At 47.5% G+C, this 16,529-nt stretch overlaps 1 protein-coding gene across 5 annotated transcripts in view; it reads right to left on the bottom strand.

The window, feature by feature from the left end:
• Positions 1 to 16,529, bottom strand: part of MYCBP2 (MYC binding protein 2) — a 1,909,483-nt gene that overhangs the window by 297,074 nt on the left and 1,595,880 nt on the right. For all 5 annotated transcript variants that reach the window (XM_078657470.1, XM_078657469.1, XM_078657471.1 and 2 more), the window contains one exon: positions 8,042 to 8,281. In XM_078657470.1, coding sequence (XP_078513596.1) covers positions 8,042 to 8,281 — 240 coding nt within the window. The remainder of the gene's footprint in view (positions 1 to 8,041; positions 8,282 to 16,529) is intronic.

Consider the following 16,529-nt stretch of genomic DNA (forward strand, 5'->3'; position numbering starts at 1 on the left):
TTGCAGCACCCACCTGTCCGAAGTGATGGTACGCAGGTGTAGTAGGTGATGGTGAACCATGCCTCTTACTGGCAATGAATGAGCCTTAAAGCTCGGACTAGGAAGGCTTTGAGGCGGATGTTGCAGGGGTGGATGTGGACTCACCGGGCCTCTGTCCCCCTGCACCGCCACGGCGGTTAGCACGTCCGGGACCGCGTTCAGGTTGGTTCTGCGGCCTGTGGCTGGACGAACGTGTGGGGGCGCCCCTTCCTTGGCCACAAAAGGGACGAAAAGCAGAAGTCTGCTGGCGCTGGCCCGACAGGCCCAAGGACTTGGCCATAGCCCTGGAGTCCTTGAAATGCTCAAGCGCACTGTCTGCTTTGTCGCCAAAAAGGCGACGGCCATCAAAGGGCATGAGCGTGTTCTGGACATCCCCCGAATAATTGGCGGACCTCAGCCAGGCGTGGTGACGGATTGCCACCATTGTGGAAATCGCTCTGCCTAGTGAGTCTGTGGTATCAAGTCCACATCAGATGGAATACCGTGCTGCGTCCCGCACCTCAGCAAGAGCCTGGGCGAGCTGTGTCTGGGCCTCCTCCAGACACTGAGGCAGCACTTCCGCCACCGTATCCTAGAGAGAGTGGGTGTAACGGGCCAAAGGGCATGAGGTATTAATGGACTGCAACCCCAAGCTGACTGAGGAGAACAGTTTCTTCCCAAAATGATCAAGCCTTTTGGATTCCCGATCCGGGGGAGCGGTTTAGTAATGTGGTCTGTGTGAGAAGTTGGCCTGATATATGATGCTCACTAGTTCTAGTGATCACCTTGTATCAGTCCAAACAACCCTTATGGTGATTGGTTGTAAGTCAACCTTATAGACCAGCTATCCTAATGGTAGCATGGACAGAGCAGTCTTAGGCTAAACTCTTTTGCCATGTGAAGCCAGCTGTTTTACCACATATAACCCCTTGAATACCAGATGAAAGGACACCACACAGGTTGTTATGAAAATAAACAATATAATTATTACCAACAAACACCTCTGAAATCTTTATGAGATCAGAGGGCTAAGCACATAACAATACTCTTCAGAAAAATACAGTAAGTCGCACAAATTACAATGGTGCCCTAGGTGCACGGCAAACCATATACTAAGTAAATGGTATAAGTAAAACGATAGAAGAAATGAGGATGACCAGAGGCTGTAGAATCGCTGGGGCTACACTACCCTAACCTTAAGTAAGGAGCAGGAGGCCCACGGGACGCGTGTGCAGTGTTAGAACACACACGCGGGTTTCAATGCAAAGTCAATGGGCATGAACAAATTACGAAATAGGTAAGTGAGGACAGTTCCGACTGGTTGAGACTGAAACTACAGGATACCTGGACACTAGGGGAGTCAATCTACCTATGAGCACCGAAATGCTCTCGTTACCTCACCCACGGGCTGCGGGTGCATAGGTGTGAAAGTGTGTCGGGTTTCCGCGTCAAAGTCAATGGAGCCTTGGAGAAAGATGCTGCAGGCGACCAGGAGGAAGATGTCCGGAGTGATCCAAGGGCGGATCGAGGAAGATGGAGACCTGAAAGCAGAGGGGACAATGTTCAAAGTCACTAGCCAGTGACCGGAGTGGAACCAGGAAGGAACCAGATGATGTCGTCGCGATCAGGTGAAGAGGTGACGCTTGACTCTGCAGCCACGTGAACCAGGAGGTGTCTTTGACGACCAGGATGGAGGCACGAGCTGTCCCACGCAGGCTCGCGCTGTCGGCGGTGTCTGTTCCAGGATCGGAGTCAACAGGCCTTGGCAAAGGTAACCCACGCGGTGAGTGAAGATGGCGTCTGGTGCGGACCAGGAGGGTCCGGGGTACTTCTCTTTTGGAAGGAAGCAAGGGCCAGTCTGGAGCAACCAGACCAGCCGTGTAGATTTCAAGGTTCGTCGTCTAGGAGGCCACTAGCCAGCCGGCAAGGGACCAGACAACGCGTTGAGCAGCAACCAGGCAGAAGGGCCCCACGCAGATCTCGTGGAGGCTGGAGGGCTGGTCTTCGGTGCAGGAGCTGCTCGGGGCTGGGGCTTCTCAATCCCCAAAGCACTTTCTCAAGGGTGCCTCAGAGGTCGTGCTGGAAGCGAAGTGCAGTTCTTCAATGATGGCCGGTCCCATGTGTCTCGTCGCACCCACGGGTCTCAGCTGTGCTGCAGATTTGGTAGAGGTCGGAGAGGTCTGGGAGTCTGGGTCTCGTCGAGCTCTGAGGTCTGGTTCCGGCAGGAAGGACGACAAAGTTAACCGCTAGGACGCTTGTTGGTGCCTGCTTGTGCAGGGTGGTCACTCCTTGGCCACAATGGAGATTTCTTCAGTCTTCTGTGGAGCAGAACGTCGAAGTCCAGAGTTTCTTCTTGTAAAGTCGTTCAGGATAATCTAATTTGGAATGGGACCAGCTCCTACCTTTATCCTGCTAAAGGGGGCTGTACTAGCGACTAGGTCCCTCCCATGGGTGGGACCAGGAAGGGGGGTGGTTACACCCCTATCCTTTGTCCGGTTTCGCGCCAGAGCTGGGGCTGGAGTGCCCCAGAAACTGGTTTGAACCGGGGTATGCACAGGGACACCTTGTGTGCCCCAGGCATGTCTCATTCCTTTCAGCCCTCCCTACCTCAATACACAAAATCTTGTCTGGGGTGGTGCTAGCACCTCCCAAGGCAGGAAACCCTTTCTCCAGGCCTCCCTCGCTGGCAGGACTCCCAGCAGCAGGAGGTCAGACTTGTGTCTGTGGTGGCAGCATCCATTTTGTGATGCTGAGGCTCGGGTTAACTTTAACTGGGGTTCACAGTTATGGACATGTCGTATCCCTCTAGAAGGGTGGAATGCTACCCCCGTCGCCAGAACTGGCGAGGGGGTAGTATTCCAAATCGTATGACACCTTACTCGACATGTTTTGATAATGCTATGCCAAAGTTAGCAATAACCGCGAGGATTATAATGCACTTAAGAGTATATGTTATAGCGTTATCATGGAACAGCTAGAAGGACATGGTTCCGAAAGCTGCATACAGGCTCAGCTCATGCTAGAGCACCATCTCACATAATTCCAAGCACTCTGCCTTTAGCAGTACCTGACCATCTTGGATTGTCTTTGTGAATCTTAATCTCATGGTTCCCTTTGTGACAAAGTTAGGAACCTTTGCAGTGGTTTTACAACTAAGTTTCCTTCTTAGTAGGGTGGTGATGAAAGATTCAATAGAGAAAGAGGATAAAGAAATAACTGTTTTTGCTAAACAAATGTCCAGTCAACAAAGAATCTCATAGATCCTTGCTTGCCACGTACATGCCAATCATCAGGAAGCCAAAGGGCGGAGGAGTAAATTGCTGCTTTAAAGGCCTGGCCTTTCAGCTAAGCTAGACAAGAGTGCCAGCATCTGCAAGAGGCAGCGAGTCTTGTCACTGTGGGAATGAAGAAGATCAGTAGTTGTATTCTTAGTGCCCTGCCCTATAGGTAATTTCTTTCCCAGCTTTGATTGTAGTGAGGTGAGGGTGTGACAGGTGGGGTGTTCCTTATGAAACTCTTCCTGTAAATGTTCAACATTCTGAAGACCACCCAGAATGGGAAAAACACACATTACCGTGGTATAAAATTTATCATCCCAGGTTTGAGTGCCAGTAATTTGGGGGGGGCTGTTTTAATATATAACAGCGCACACTAGAATATCAAAGCTGGAGGTCTGTAGAGAACTACTGTCATTGAACATCCAAGATTCAGTACAACGGGTGGCGAGAATTGAGATTCAAAGACAAATAAAGGTCATTATAGTCTGACAAATAGCAAACGCTCAAGTTTTCTTGGCAAAATGTAAGACTAGGTTCAATGCCAAATATAGGAGGATGGGTTGAGAACAGATATAACAGCACTGTTCACAAGTAGGCGGGGCAGTAAATGGACATGGCATTATGGTAATAAACAATAATTAAGACTATACAGAAGATGTTAGCAGAAATATCTTCCCTGGCCTCTCAAATACTTACATTCTAGTATGGTAGCCAGAAATAAAGAGACCAAGGAACATATCAAAAGTCTATGAACACTTATGAACCTACTTGAGTCAAAGGAAAATATGCAAGCTTAGTTATGGAATATAATAGCCAACACTGGTCCATACTACTTTCTGTGTTTTATGTCATTACCTTATTTCAATATATATATATATATTTTATATGCTTGTGTCCCCCCTCCAACCTAACCAAAACGGTAGCCCGCTAAGTAGAGATGCAGCACCTTCTCTGGAGACTTTGCTTTGAGCCGCCAGCCGACCAGATAGGGAAAAAACAGGAATGCCCGACCTTCTGAGATGAACTGCCGCCACCGCCATCACCTTTGTGAAGACCAGGGGTGCCTGAAGTAAGGCCAAACAGAAGGACCGCAAACTGCTAATGTTGAAAACCAACCGTAAAATGGAGATACTTCCGAGGCGACTTCAGGATGGAATTGTGAAAATACCCATCCTGTAAATCGATCAACAGCATCCAGTCTTCTTTATTCAGCGCAAGAAAAACCTGAGCCAGGGTCAATATTTTGAACTTCTCCTGTTTGAGGAAAAAATTCAAAACCCTGAGGTTGAGAATCCACCTCAAACTACCATCTTTTTGGGAATCAGGAAGTCCAGAGAGAAGCAGCACTGAACCCTTTCCTGCTCTGGAACTACCTCGATTGCACCCTTTTAAACCAATAACATCACTTCCTGCTGAAGAAGCAGATGTTCTTCCCAGCAAAGGCCACAACGGGGAGGGAAAGGAGGGGGAAACTCCTGGAAGGATTGGGCATACCGATATACCCATTTTCTATGATATTTAACTCCCAGAGGTCTGTAGTAACTGACCTCCAATGAGGTAGAAATAGGCCAATCGTCCTCCCGCAGGAGCTGCATGCTCCAAGATGTCAGAGCTAGCGCTGCTTCCCGGCAACAATGGTTGGGAGGGGGGGGGGGAGAGAAGTAGGAGACTTGTTGTCGGGCAGAACCGCACGGACGACCTCTGCCTTTTGCCCTGTAGGACCTGCACAAGGGATTTGTCTGCTGCATCTGCAGTTGTTGCCTGCCACATAAGGACAAGGTTCTTGCAAAGTCAAGAAACTTGTGAAATTGCCATAAGCTCCTGGGTTGGGTCTGAAACCCCAAAGACCTTGCCCTAGCCATGCTTTCATTAAAGCGCTGCAGCGCTGAACCCCTTTTAGCCCCGTACAGACGGGGCAAATCAAAGGGTAAGTCCAGCAATACAGCCTGGACTTTGAGTGAGACTCCTGAACCCCACCACCAGGCATGCCTCCTCATCGCCACAGACGACCCCATTGCTTTGGCCGTATCCAGTCCTCAACGGGCAACTTTGGTACAACCTCTTTGGCTGTGGCCAAGAGGGCATGAGTGTAACAGCCCAAGAGACGTGATATTTGTGGATTTTAGAGCCACACTTTCTTTGCCAACTGCTCCATGCGCTTTAACTACCTATCAGCAGGCTTTGATGGAAAGGAACCTGCTGACAGCTTTGAAGAGCATGAAGCCTTGACCACCATGCTTTCCGGAGAAGGATGGGAGGACAGAAACACTGGATCCCCGGGAGCCACTTTGTATCTCCTAGCCACAGTCCTGGAAACAGCTGGAGGGGACACCTGTTTGCACCATATATCCAAGATGGGCTCTGTTAATGCCTTATTGAAGGGCAGCAAATGTTCTGACACAGAGGATGATAAATAAAGAACCTCTGTAAGAATGTTTCACTTTAGTTCTGGTGCAGGAAGAGGCGATTATAAACGTTCTTCAGATTTCTTATAACAGCATGGTATGTGTTTACCTCAGGCGTCGGCAGACTTATTAGCAATGTCAGCTCCCACTCAGGGGAAGTGCGCAGGCTACTAGTCTCCTGCAAACCCTCAAAGTCAGAGTCAACTATCTCCCCATCTTCACCCTCTCCATGTTCATCTCGGTATTCCTCTTCCTCCAATACCATTTGCGCAGCTCTCCAAGATCTCATTCTCGAAATTGGCGGCGCGAGATCCAGCGCCGGTAATTTTGGAACCAGCATAGAAGGAATGTCCAAGGGGACAGGAGTCGAAGCCGGTCGAGGTGGCGCAGATTTGGATCCAGACGGCGCTGGGGAAGAACCATCTAATGAAGCTCAACCCTCTAGAGACTGCAACAGCGTTGATAACCTTGGCGTCGGAAGATGCCAACTCCCTGGAACCATAGGTATAAAAGGCATGAACGGTAGCTGGGGAAAGTGAGGCAGAAAACCTCCCAGAGAATATGCCAATGGACCCATGGGACCAACAGGCGCACCAGCAGGATTCACAACCTCTCGCAAATAAGCCAAACATCGCATTTAAAAAATGCAATGGATCCGATCCCGGAGTCAGGAAAGCGGGATATGTTGGATCCGGTAGAGGGTCTGGAGCTGTTCCTGGAGGTAAGAAGTTAGTCCCTGGCTGCGCGTCAGAGATTTAGGGGCCGGTGTTGGATAATCCAACCTAAGCATCGGAGAAGGCGTAACATCCCTCGGAGCCGGTGGAGTGTCAGCCCTCAGAGACAGAGCCGGAGTTGCTCCCGGTGAAGGAGTCGGAGAGACTTCATCCCTGAGATGACATCTAAGGCTCAGAGACACCAACTTTGGAGTCACATCCTTCAAAGAATGACACCGAGAACCATAGCACCTCTTCTTTTTGTGTTTCTTGGATGACCTCGAAGTATGAGGCGTCAAGACCTTCTGGGACACCATTTCTGTATCTTGGCCTTGGCCAAGAATAACTTTACTTCCTTTCTCCATCAGAGTCTTCAGATTGATCTGCTTGCACGAAGCAACAACAAAGAGCCACATCCCTGAGGATTGTAGCCTACCAGAATGAACACATAAAAGTCTACCCACTGGATCTATGACCATGAGTGCCAATACATTAGCTATAAAAGGCTGTATTAGCTGGCATATGTGAGACTTCGACACAGAATAGAACATCCTGTTCTGTGTGGATCAAACAGCTGTCTGTCTACTGTATGTTGGTCATGGATGCCAGCAAGGGGGTTCCAGAATTACTTCAGAGACTTTGGGCCTCATTAGAGTTTGGGTACTTCGTCACAAACGTGACGGATATCCCGTCGGCCGTAGTACAATTCCATCATTTCCTATGGATCTTGAATATTGCGGAGTGGATATCCGTCACGTTTGTGACAGAGCAATCCTGTCCATCAAACTCGTAATCAGGCCTTTGTATTGTCTGCCCTCTCACATTAATAACTGTTTATTCTTTGAATTCAAGTACCTGGTATAAAAGCTCAACTATGCCTCTGTCACAGTGCTGCTATTCAATGAATTACTAAATAATATCAATTACATTACCACTGCATTTGGTGTGGGGGCTTGTTGTTTCCACAGTCGTTCCCACTTGCCTCCAATCAAAGAACATGTTGAGGTAGGTGTTCCTCAGTGAGTACACCTGTCCATGACCACCCTATTTTTCTGCTTTCTTTGTGATAATTTGTGCTACATAACTATTTGAAGCTGGTTACCCAAGTGCTTGCAGTACTTTTCAGGTAGGATTAGCCTGTTTATTAAATTAGTTGGATCATGTCAAGTATTTTGAAAAGGTGCTCCAAAAAACTATAAAAATGAGCATGGTTTCCTGTTTCTGCCAGCATTAATGTTACTCTGGCATTCATAGTAGCATATTTAGTTTTAGTCCATGTTTTTGAATATTCAGATAGAACATAGGGGCCTATTTCAGCACACTGCAGATTAGCAGTCTTATCTTTAATTCTCATTTCATTTTTGCCTGTTTACACATCTTAGCAACTTTCAACATGCATGATTTGTATTTTAGAAAATACTTTCTTTAAATAGTAGATATTTCATATCATTAGAGACAGAAGGCTCCGGAAATAGAAAAGCGTCCCTATGCTAAACATGGCAATAATTCAAATACACCAATAATCAGTAGTTCACCTATGTGGAGGAAAAATAATTAAGAAGGGAAATGTACTGACATGTTGAGAGCATTTATGTACTGGAACATGTATTGTAGTGCAATGCCAAACCTGGGATGTAATGAGTCGGAAAACTCTTAGCGTTTCAGCTTCACAATTCCGTTGCTGCGCAACACTTGCAGAGATCTGCCCAGCAATTTTGATGCTTTCCCCATCTTTCCAGCCAAGAACTTTCACTTGTCGAACCCTCAGTGTATTTTCAGGGCCTTTCAGTTCAATTTTGATAATGTGATTGTCTCCACCAGGAAGTTCGCTTGTGACCCATCCGATGTGTCTAGAATCCAGGTCCACCTAAAGTGAATCAATAGCAACAGAGGTTTAGTCGAGGAGCAGCAAATTGTAATATATAAAATGTAATGTGGCTGCAGTCTAATGTAAGATTCATTGGTATATGGCAGAAGATGACTTGATATAATAGAGAAAAATATTTGCCACTGTATTCCCATGCTGCCAGTGTCCCGCCACGTCATACAAGCCTATACATAATCCTCATTCAAATACTCCCTTAAAAGAAGAAGCTACTTACCCTTACTGTTTCTCTACTAAGTCTGCTTAAACGTTTGGAATAATAACACAAGTTGGGCTGGACCAACAGACTGAGCAGCAAGAGACATCCTAAAATGTAGAATCACTTGGAAGCAACATTACCAAAAATGATATTTCTTTAGGTGCACATGCATGAAAACAAGTGTCCTTGTTCACCCAGAAATATTGCTTTAAAAGAGGAATGCATAAGATTACTGGAAGTTAGGACACAGGCTAATATAACTAACAGAATATCTATCAGTCACTTGGTTACTGCAAGATAAGAAAGTTCTTTTTCTAATTATTACAGTTTAATAAAAATTTCGTACCTTTCCCAGTGAACCGCAATTTAGAAGGACAGACTAAAGAGTAGCATATAATAAATGTAAATAAATAAAAAGCATCCAGGACTGAAATGACATTCTTGGCTACAGGGATGAAATTGATTATGGATATCAAATGTTTTGGAGGATGACACACATTTTTGTCCTTCTACCTGAACTCCAGAACATGGCATACAATGGATTAGCACACAATATGTGTTTTCATTGACCTTGATCTGAAGTAGCACAGCCAGGAAGAGATCTATAATCCCCAATCTACGAGGAGAAGCCTGCACCTGCAGTAATGCATTAGTTTGAAGGCAGTGTTTAATTTGTAAAAAGAAAATAAGTGCTGGGACCCTCGTCAGGAGGCCACTGCAGTTTGCACCACACATTGCCACTGTACTTAAACAACTACTAATAATCACACTGCTACAATTTGGCAAATCAGACTGTTCGAGGCCATCAAAGCTTTAAGAATGGCTTGGGTGGCAGGTATTATTTGTTGTACAAGTTACTTACCTTCGGTGACTATGTATCTGGTAGTGACGATTCTAGCCGCAGATTCCTTAACGTAGAATTATCCCCAGGCGTGAGACTTGATCCAGAAAATGTTCTGTGCCACAACATCACTGCACGTCGGGGGCGGTACCACGTGATTCCTTCCTGACGTCGTACATGGGCTTGACGTCAGCGAGGTCACATAAACCCCATCCCCGTGCACCAACATCAGTTTTCTTCGGAGAACTTTTCCGCGCCACAACGTGGAGCCATCACAAACAAAAACTGTGAGAATATGGGAACAGTGTGCGAAATAGCAGATAAACCAAGGAAAGAAGCGAATGGAGGGGAACAGCTCCATTTGGGGAAGTTCCAGGCACTGTGGCACCGTAAGTCATAGAAGGGAAGAGCAGAACACAGCCACTGCAAAGCAACCCTGCAAGCAAATAAAACATTCTCCCTGGAGACAGAAAAAACATGTGAAAAACTATGCAGCAGACGGGGAGGAAGTGCGGGTCGTGAAGGAATCTGCGGCTATAATCGTCTCTACCAGATACATCGTTACCGAAGGTAAGTAACTTGTACATCTGATAGAGACTACTAGCCGCATATTCCTCAACGTAGAATAGATACCCTAGCCATACCCACGGGGAAGAAGGGTCTGCTTGAGGACCCCACCAGCCTGGAAATAACAGAGGCTCCCACAAGGCATGAGTCTGACATACAGGGCGAGGGGCCCTGTCCCCCCCAGGCAAGGGGAACCCCTACAGTCAGAACACCACTGATCCCAAGGGGGATGCAGGAAGAAGAAAGGAAGAAAAAGCCAGTTCACACTCCGCAGAGGAAACAGGGGCAAGGCAAGAGGAGGCCGAAGCACCCCACACCCCTATCAGGCAACAAAACCTCCACCCAAGACCAAGGCAAGGAAGAGGAAGAAGATCAACCTAGAGACACAAAGGAGACGAGGCTGACAGAAGGCAAGCCCCCCCCCCCCCCCACCGGGAACACACCCCGCGATGAGGGCAGCTGAGCCTACTACAGCCAGAAGTCAAAAGACCAGACAGAAAAGCGCCGACAGCAATAAAGCAGGCGGAAGCAGAAAGAGTACCCCGGGGGCACCGCAAGGATAAAGGCTTCAAGGGGCTCTACGATCAATACCAGGACCTTCCTCTCCACTGGGATCGAGACAGTTTTAGTGAAGTATGTCAAACAGTAAGAAGCTTAAAGGGTTGCTCCCTCATGGCCTTGAGGTGCATGGCACAACAATCGATGTAGGTCTTGGCATTGTGATCATGCTTAAGGCTCCAGAGACAGATGAGATGTGGGTCCATCGCCAACATCTGCCGAAGACAGGTGCCTCAGGGCTTGAGACTAACCTTACTTGTGGACATTCCTGCCACACCAGGAGACAGACGCAAACATCTTCGACAAAAGGGTCGAAAAAAGGTAAATCAAAAAGGGACTGGGGTAGCTCTTCTCCGGATCTACACTGACTGGTAAGAAAAGAAAAGAACTGACGTCAGCATGCTGGGGAGACACCTATACAGGCACTGTGCAGGTCACTTCCAGCACAGAAGACACCAGCGATGCCACAAGGAGCTGAACGACACCACCTACAGACGTGCAGGGGTAACTCTCCCGAACAATTTCCGGTTCTAGTCCGACGCTTGGGAATAATTCTACGGTAAGGAAGAATAAGTTACTTACCTTCTGTAACACCTTATCTGATAGGGACTAGATCTAACAACAGATTCCTTACCTTAGAATTATTCCCAGGCACCAGACTAGATCCATACATTTTTTTATTGCAGTACCTCTGCGTGTCAGTAGAGGGTGTCAAGTGACTGGGTAACAATGTCATCAAAGTCCATATAAGCCCTCCCCTCACGCGCTGATGACAGTTTCTTCTGCTACTACTTTCTGCACTAAAACGCGGAACCACACATAGAAACTGCCATAAAACAGTGTCCCAAAAAGAGTCCTCTTTTTGAAGGATGCTTATATTAGTTATTAATGGTTGATTGGTTTGTCTACCCTTCCCTCGTTTTTTTTTTTAAACCAAGGAAAGGCACAAGGATGCATAGAAGTAATGAGGAAGAACAGGAGAATCAGTTCCCACACTGAGGCAGAAAAGTGGGTCAGTAAGGAATCTGCTGCTAGATCTAGTTTCTACCAGATAAGGCATTACCAAAGGTAAGTAACTTCCTTAACGTAGAATAGGTACCCAAGCAATGCCATCCCGAAGGAGGGACTGCAAACAGATTCCAAGAAATATCCCTGGTTAGGCTATCCTGGTTGCATAAGAAAAAGAGAGAGAGGCTGGTTGCCAGGAAGGGAGGAGCAGTAGAAAAAAATATCACACCAGAAAATTCGGGAAGAAGCCCGTTCGGAACCGAATACGTAGCTGTGCAAAAACATGGGATAAAAACGCCATGGCAGAACAAGAGGAGTGGGAAGAAAACTCCACATAACATAGCAGTGGCGGCTGCTCGGCTGAGGAGTGTCGCCCCCCTGAGCAATTCAAAAGGAGAAATAAAAATGGTAATAGTGCAACCGTATGATCATTTTATTAAACCGTACTGGCTCAGTTGGGGCTGGGGCTGGGGCTGGGGCTGGGTTGTCTAAAGCTGGGGGAGGAGTCATAGGCACTTCCTTAGTGTAAAACAGTCATGAGCACGTTGCATGTTATCCAACCAGGCTGTGTCCCCCCCCCCCGCCCTCCTGTTGATAGCAGCCGCTACTTCAACATCGAATAGATGTACCTACAAGGGATTAATTTGGTCTAAAATATTTAGAATTGAGTTATTGTTCAAGACAAGCTTTAAGTATATTACTTGCAGAATGATTTCTTCTAATGAGTTATAATATCATCCATTAATGCATGAATTTAAACAAAAAAACTGCTTTTTCATTCTCTTTAAGATATAGAAATATATCAAAGACACAGGTGTATATAATCAAATAATGGAATTGATCTCATTTCAGAAGATAACATAAAAGGGTACACAATCATATACACAATGCAGCAGGAAATTATAGTTGTATATACATTTCTCAGTTGCAATTGTGGACACTTTTTTCTCAAATACATACAGAAAAGGCAATCTGATTAATTTATACAAATCCAAATCGCCTAAAGCACAAGTTACTTACCTTCGGTAACGATATATCTGTAAGAAACAGTAGTTAGTGTTAGATTCCTTACCTTAGAATATCCCCAGGCGTCAGACTGGATCCGGAAAGTTTACGTCAGCAGTACCCCTGCGCGTCAGTAGGCGTCGTCTGCGGCTCCGCGTCCGGCGCGCGTGATCGCCGGATGACGTCGTCAGAGTACTTAGATGCCGCCCTCGCGCGCGGACGTCAGTTCTGTACATAGGTTTCCATGCCAGTAATGCAGAGCCATGATAGAAACAGACACTGGTGCCATGAAACTAGGGCCCTGAAAGGGATGTCCTTCACCCTAGATATCGGTTCGCAGAACGGGGAGGATGGGTGGGGCGGTAAGGAATCTAGCACTAACTACTGTTTCTTACAGATATATCGTTACCGAAGGTAAGTAAGAAGGCTACAATGGCCGAGAGGTAGCCCTTGATAGTGCCCAGATGTAGGAGAGTAGGGTCTGCTTCCTATGTTCACCTCCACTTTATGCTCTGATCCACTGGTTTTTCGACTCTAGTGTGGCTGTGGGCCTGCTAATCAGACCCACAGTCCAGCTGTTCTCTCTCTAAATTCATACCATGTACTTTAGGTACATATCCAATTGGGTCACCTTTGTGAGCCCCTGTATAGTGTACCATAGGTACCCAGGGCATAGGTGCATCCAAGGCCTACCAGGGGCTGCAGCATGAATTATGCCACCCCTGGCTGGCCATCCAAATTGACACAACTGGCTGATCACTCAGCTGGGGCAAGGCTGTGTAATCACCCCTTGCTTAGGTATAGTATTCCGATACCTACCATTATATATAGACACATATATACCTATAAGTCACTCCTATGGCAGGCCTTAACAATCCTGGAGGCAGAGTGTTTGGTTTTATATGAGATGGTGCTCTAGCATGAGCTGAGCCTGTCTGCAGCCTTCGGAACCATGTCCTTATAGCTGTTCTATGATATAGCCATACCATATATTCTTAAATGCATTATAATCCTTGTGGTTATTGCTAACTTTGGTTTGGCTTTATCAAAACATGTCGTGTAAGGTGTCATACGCTTTGGAATACTACCCCTCCCGCCAGTTCTGTCGGCGGGGGTAGCATTGCACCCTTCTAGAGGGAGAAGACATGTTCTTGCTGACTATCCCGGTTAAAGTTAACCAGAGCCCCAGCGTCACAAAATGGACGCTGCTGCCACAGACACAAGTCTGACCTCCTGCTGCTGGGAGTCCTTCCAGTCACGGAGGTTTGGACAATAGGTTTCCTGCCTGGAGAGGTGCGAGCACCACCCCAGACAGGACTTTGTGTATTGGGACAGGGAGGGCTGAATAGATTGAGACACTGCCTGGGGCACACTAGGTGCTCCTTGCATACCCCAGTTCAAACCGGTTGATGGGGCACTCCAGCCCCAGCTCTGGCGCGAAACTGGACAAAGGAAATGGGGTGCAACGACCCCCCTTCCTGGTCCCACCCATAGGAGGGACCTAGAAAGTAATCCAGCCCCTTTTAGTTGTATAAAGGTAGGAGTTGAGTCCTGAGACTTTAGATTAATCCTGAATCGAAACTTGACACGAAACTCTGGACCTTCGACGTTCTGCTGAAGCTAAAGACTGAAGAATCTCCCTTGTGGCCAAAGAGTGACCAGCCTTGGGCAACCAGGCACCATCCAGCAAATTAACGGCTTGCTTTGTCGACGCTCCCGCCGGGACCCGAGCACAGAGCCTGACAAGACCCAGACTTCCAGACCTCTCTGACCCTCTCTTCACGACTGCAGCATAGCTGAGATCCGTGGAGGCGACGAGACACGTGGGACCGGACATTTTGAAAAGCCTGCAACTTGCTAACTGTGCAGCTCCTGAGGTATCCTCAAAGCTGTGCACTGGGGATTGAGAAGCCCCGAATCCGAGCTCCACCTGCACCGAAGATCAGCCCTCCACACTCCACGACTTCTGCGTGGGGCCCTTCTGCTTGTGTTCTGCTCGACGCGTTGTCCGGTTGCTGGCCCGCTGGCTAGTAGCCTCTGTGACGACAATCCTTTTGAACCAACTCGCTGGTCTGGTTGCTCCAGACTGGCCCTTGCCCCCCTGCAAAGTTGAGCCACCTCAGACCTTGCTGGTCTGCACCAGAAGCCTTCTTTGAATCCTGCGTGGGTTGCCTTTGCCAAGGCTTGTTGACTCCAATCCGGCGGTCAACCCCTCCATCTGAGAGAACCTTCGTGGGACAGCTCGCCTCCAGCACCTGGTCGTCCTAGACGCCTCCTGGTCCGCGTGGCTGAAGAGACAGGCTTCACGACAGCACCTGATTGTTCCTCGACGTCGTCTGGTTCCTTCCTGGTTCCACCCGGTCACTGCCTAGTGACCCAGACTCTGTCCCCTCTTCATCCTCGATCCACCCTTGGATCCACCGGGACATCTTCCTCCTGGTCACCTGCAGCATCTTTCTTCACAGGCTCCATTGGCTTCAACGGCGAAACCAGACATCTTCACACCTATGCACCCGCTTCCTGTGGGTGAGGTAACGCGAGTACTTCGGTGCTCCCAAGGGTATTGACTATCCAAGTGTCTAGGTTTTTAGTTGTTTCCTCCTAGCTAGACCGGAAGTGTCCTAAATCCTTCTTTTTCTAAACTCTAAGTTCCCATTGACTTAAGATTGACTCACGCATGTGTGTAAAGACACTGCACGAGCCGCCTGTGGGCCTCCTACTCCTAACCTAAGGTTCAGATAGTGTAGCCCCAGCGATTCCCTAGGCCCTAGGCCTTTCCTTTTCTTGTGACGTGGTACTTATAACACTTTCTTAGTTTATGGTTTGCTTCGCCCCTAGGGCCTAACTGTATTTTGTGCAACTTAACATATTCTGACTAAGTATCTTGTGATGTGCTTTTGCCTCTGATCTCATAAAGAGTTCAGAGGAGTGTGTTAGTAAATAAATACATACATATTGTATATATATCCTGTGTGGTGTCCTTTCATTTGATATTCAAGGGGTTACATATGGTAAAACAGCTGGCTTTACACGCCCTCAAGAGTCTTTTAGCCTAAGACTGTTCTGTCCACGCTACCACTAGGATAGCTGGTCTATAAGGTTGACTTACAACCATCACCATAAGGGTTGTTTGGACTGGTGCAAGGTGATCACTAGAATAGTGAACATCATATACCAGGCCAACTTCTCACATTGGTGTGCAGCGGTTGGGATTAGAGCTTGCTGTTGTTTTACCACTTGTAATCTTGAGATATCATTTGAAAGATCACATAGGTACCTGTAGGTACATATAAAAACAAGTCTTAGTATACTTAAGTTCTAAAGAACTTAGCTGTTGTAGAGCCTGGGCCTAGCACACCCTGACTACAACTCCTAGAAAGGTTCTGTAGGAAAACAAATAGTGTAGGTAGGTGCAACACCACACCTCACTAGAAACCATGTCTCAGACAGTGAACCCCATTGGTTCTCTGCCTGCAGAAGTAGATCCCTTGGAGACTGCTTCGAGATATGAAGCCTTAGCCTTCCAAGAATTGAGACAATTGTGTACTTCTAGAAGGCTAAAACAGGGTTTGAACCCTACCCTCAAATTCCTGGTTGAGCTCTTAGAAGAGTATGATGCTCGACAGCCACCTAAGACAGGTGATACAGGTAGTGCAGATGAAGTTCTTCCCTCCTCAGATGATAATGCTGATACTATTGAACCAGAAGAAGAGGAGGGGGTAGAAGAGGAATATTCTGATCTTGAGGTAAACAGCAAGGTCCCAGTAAGAAGACTTAAGCATACATGGGAGTCAGTATGGGTAGCCCTCATATGGACCCCCAAGTGGGCTTAACCAGAGGCAGAGAAGAGGGAGATCCCACTCCAGGGACTCTCTCCAATCTCAGGCTTCAAATGGCTGTCATGGCCCTGCTCAGAGAGGGGTGACCTACCCTCAGAAAAGGGAACATGAGGCCAAAATGAGAGAGGCTGCTCTGAGGATTGAGAGGCAGGAACTAGAGGTTGCCTTGGCCAAAGAGAAGCTTGCTCGTGCTAGAGAGCATAGAGAGAGTGG

Source organism: Lissotriton helveticus, chromosome 8 (assembly GCF_964261635.1).
Source record: "Lissotriton helveticus chromosome 8, aLisHel1.1, whole genome shotgun sequence".
In the NCBI taxonomy this organism is placed as follows: Eukaryota; Metazoa; Chordata; class Amphibia; order Caudata; family Salamandridae; genus Lissotriton; species Lissotriton helveticus.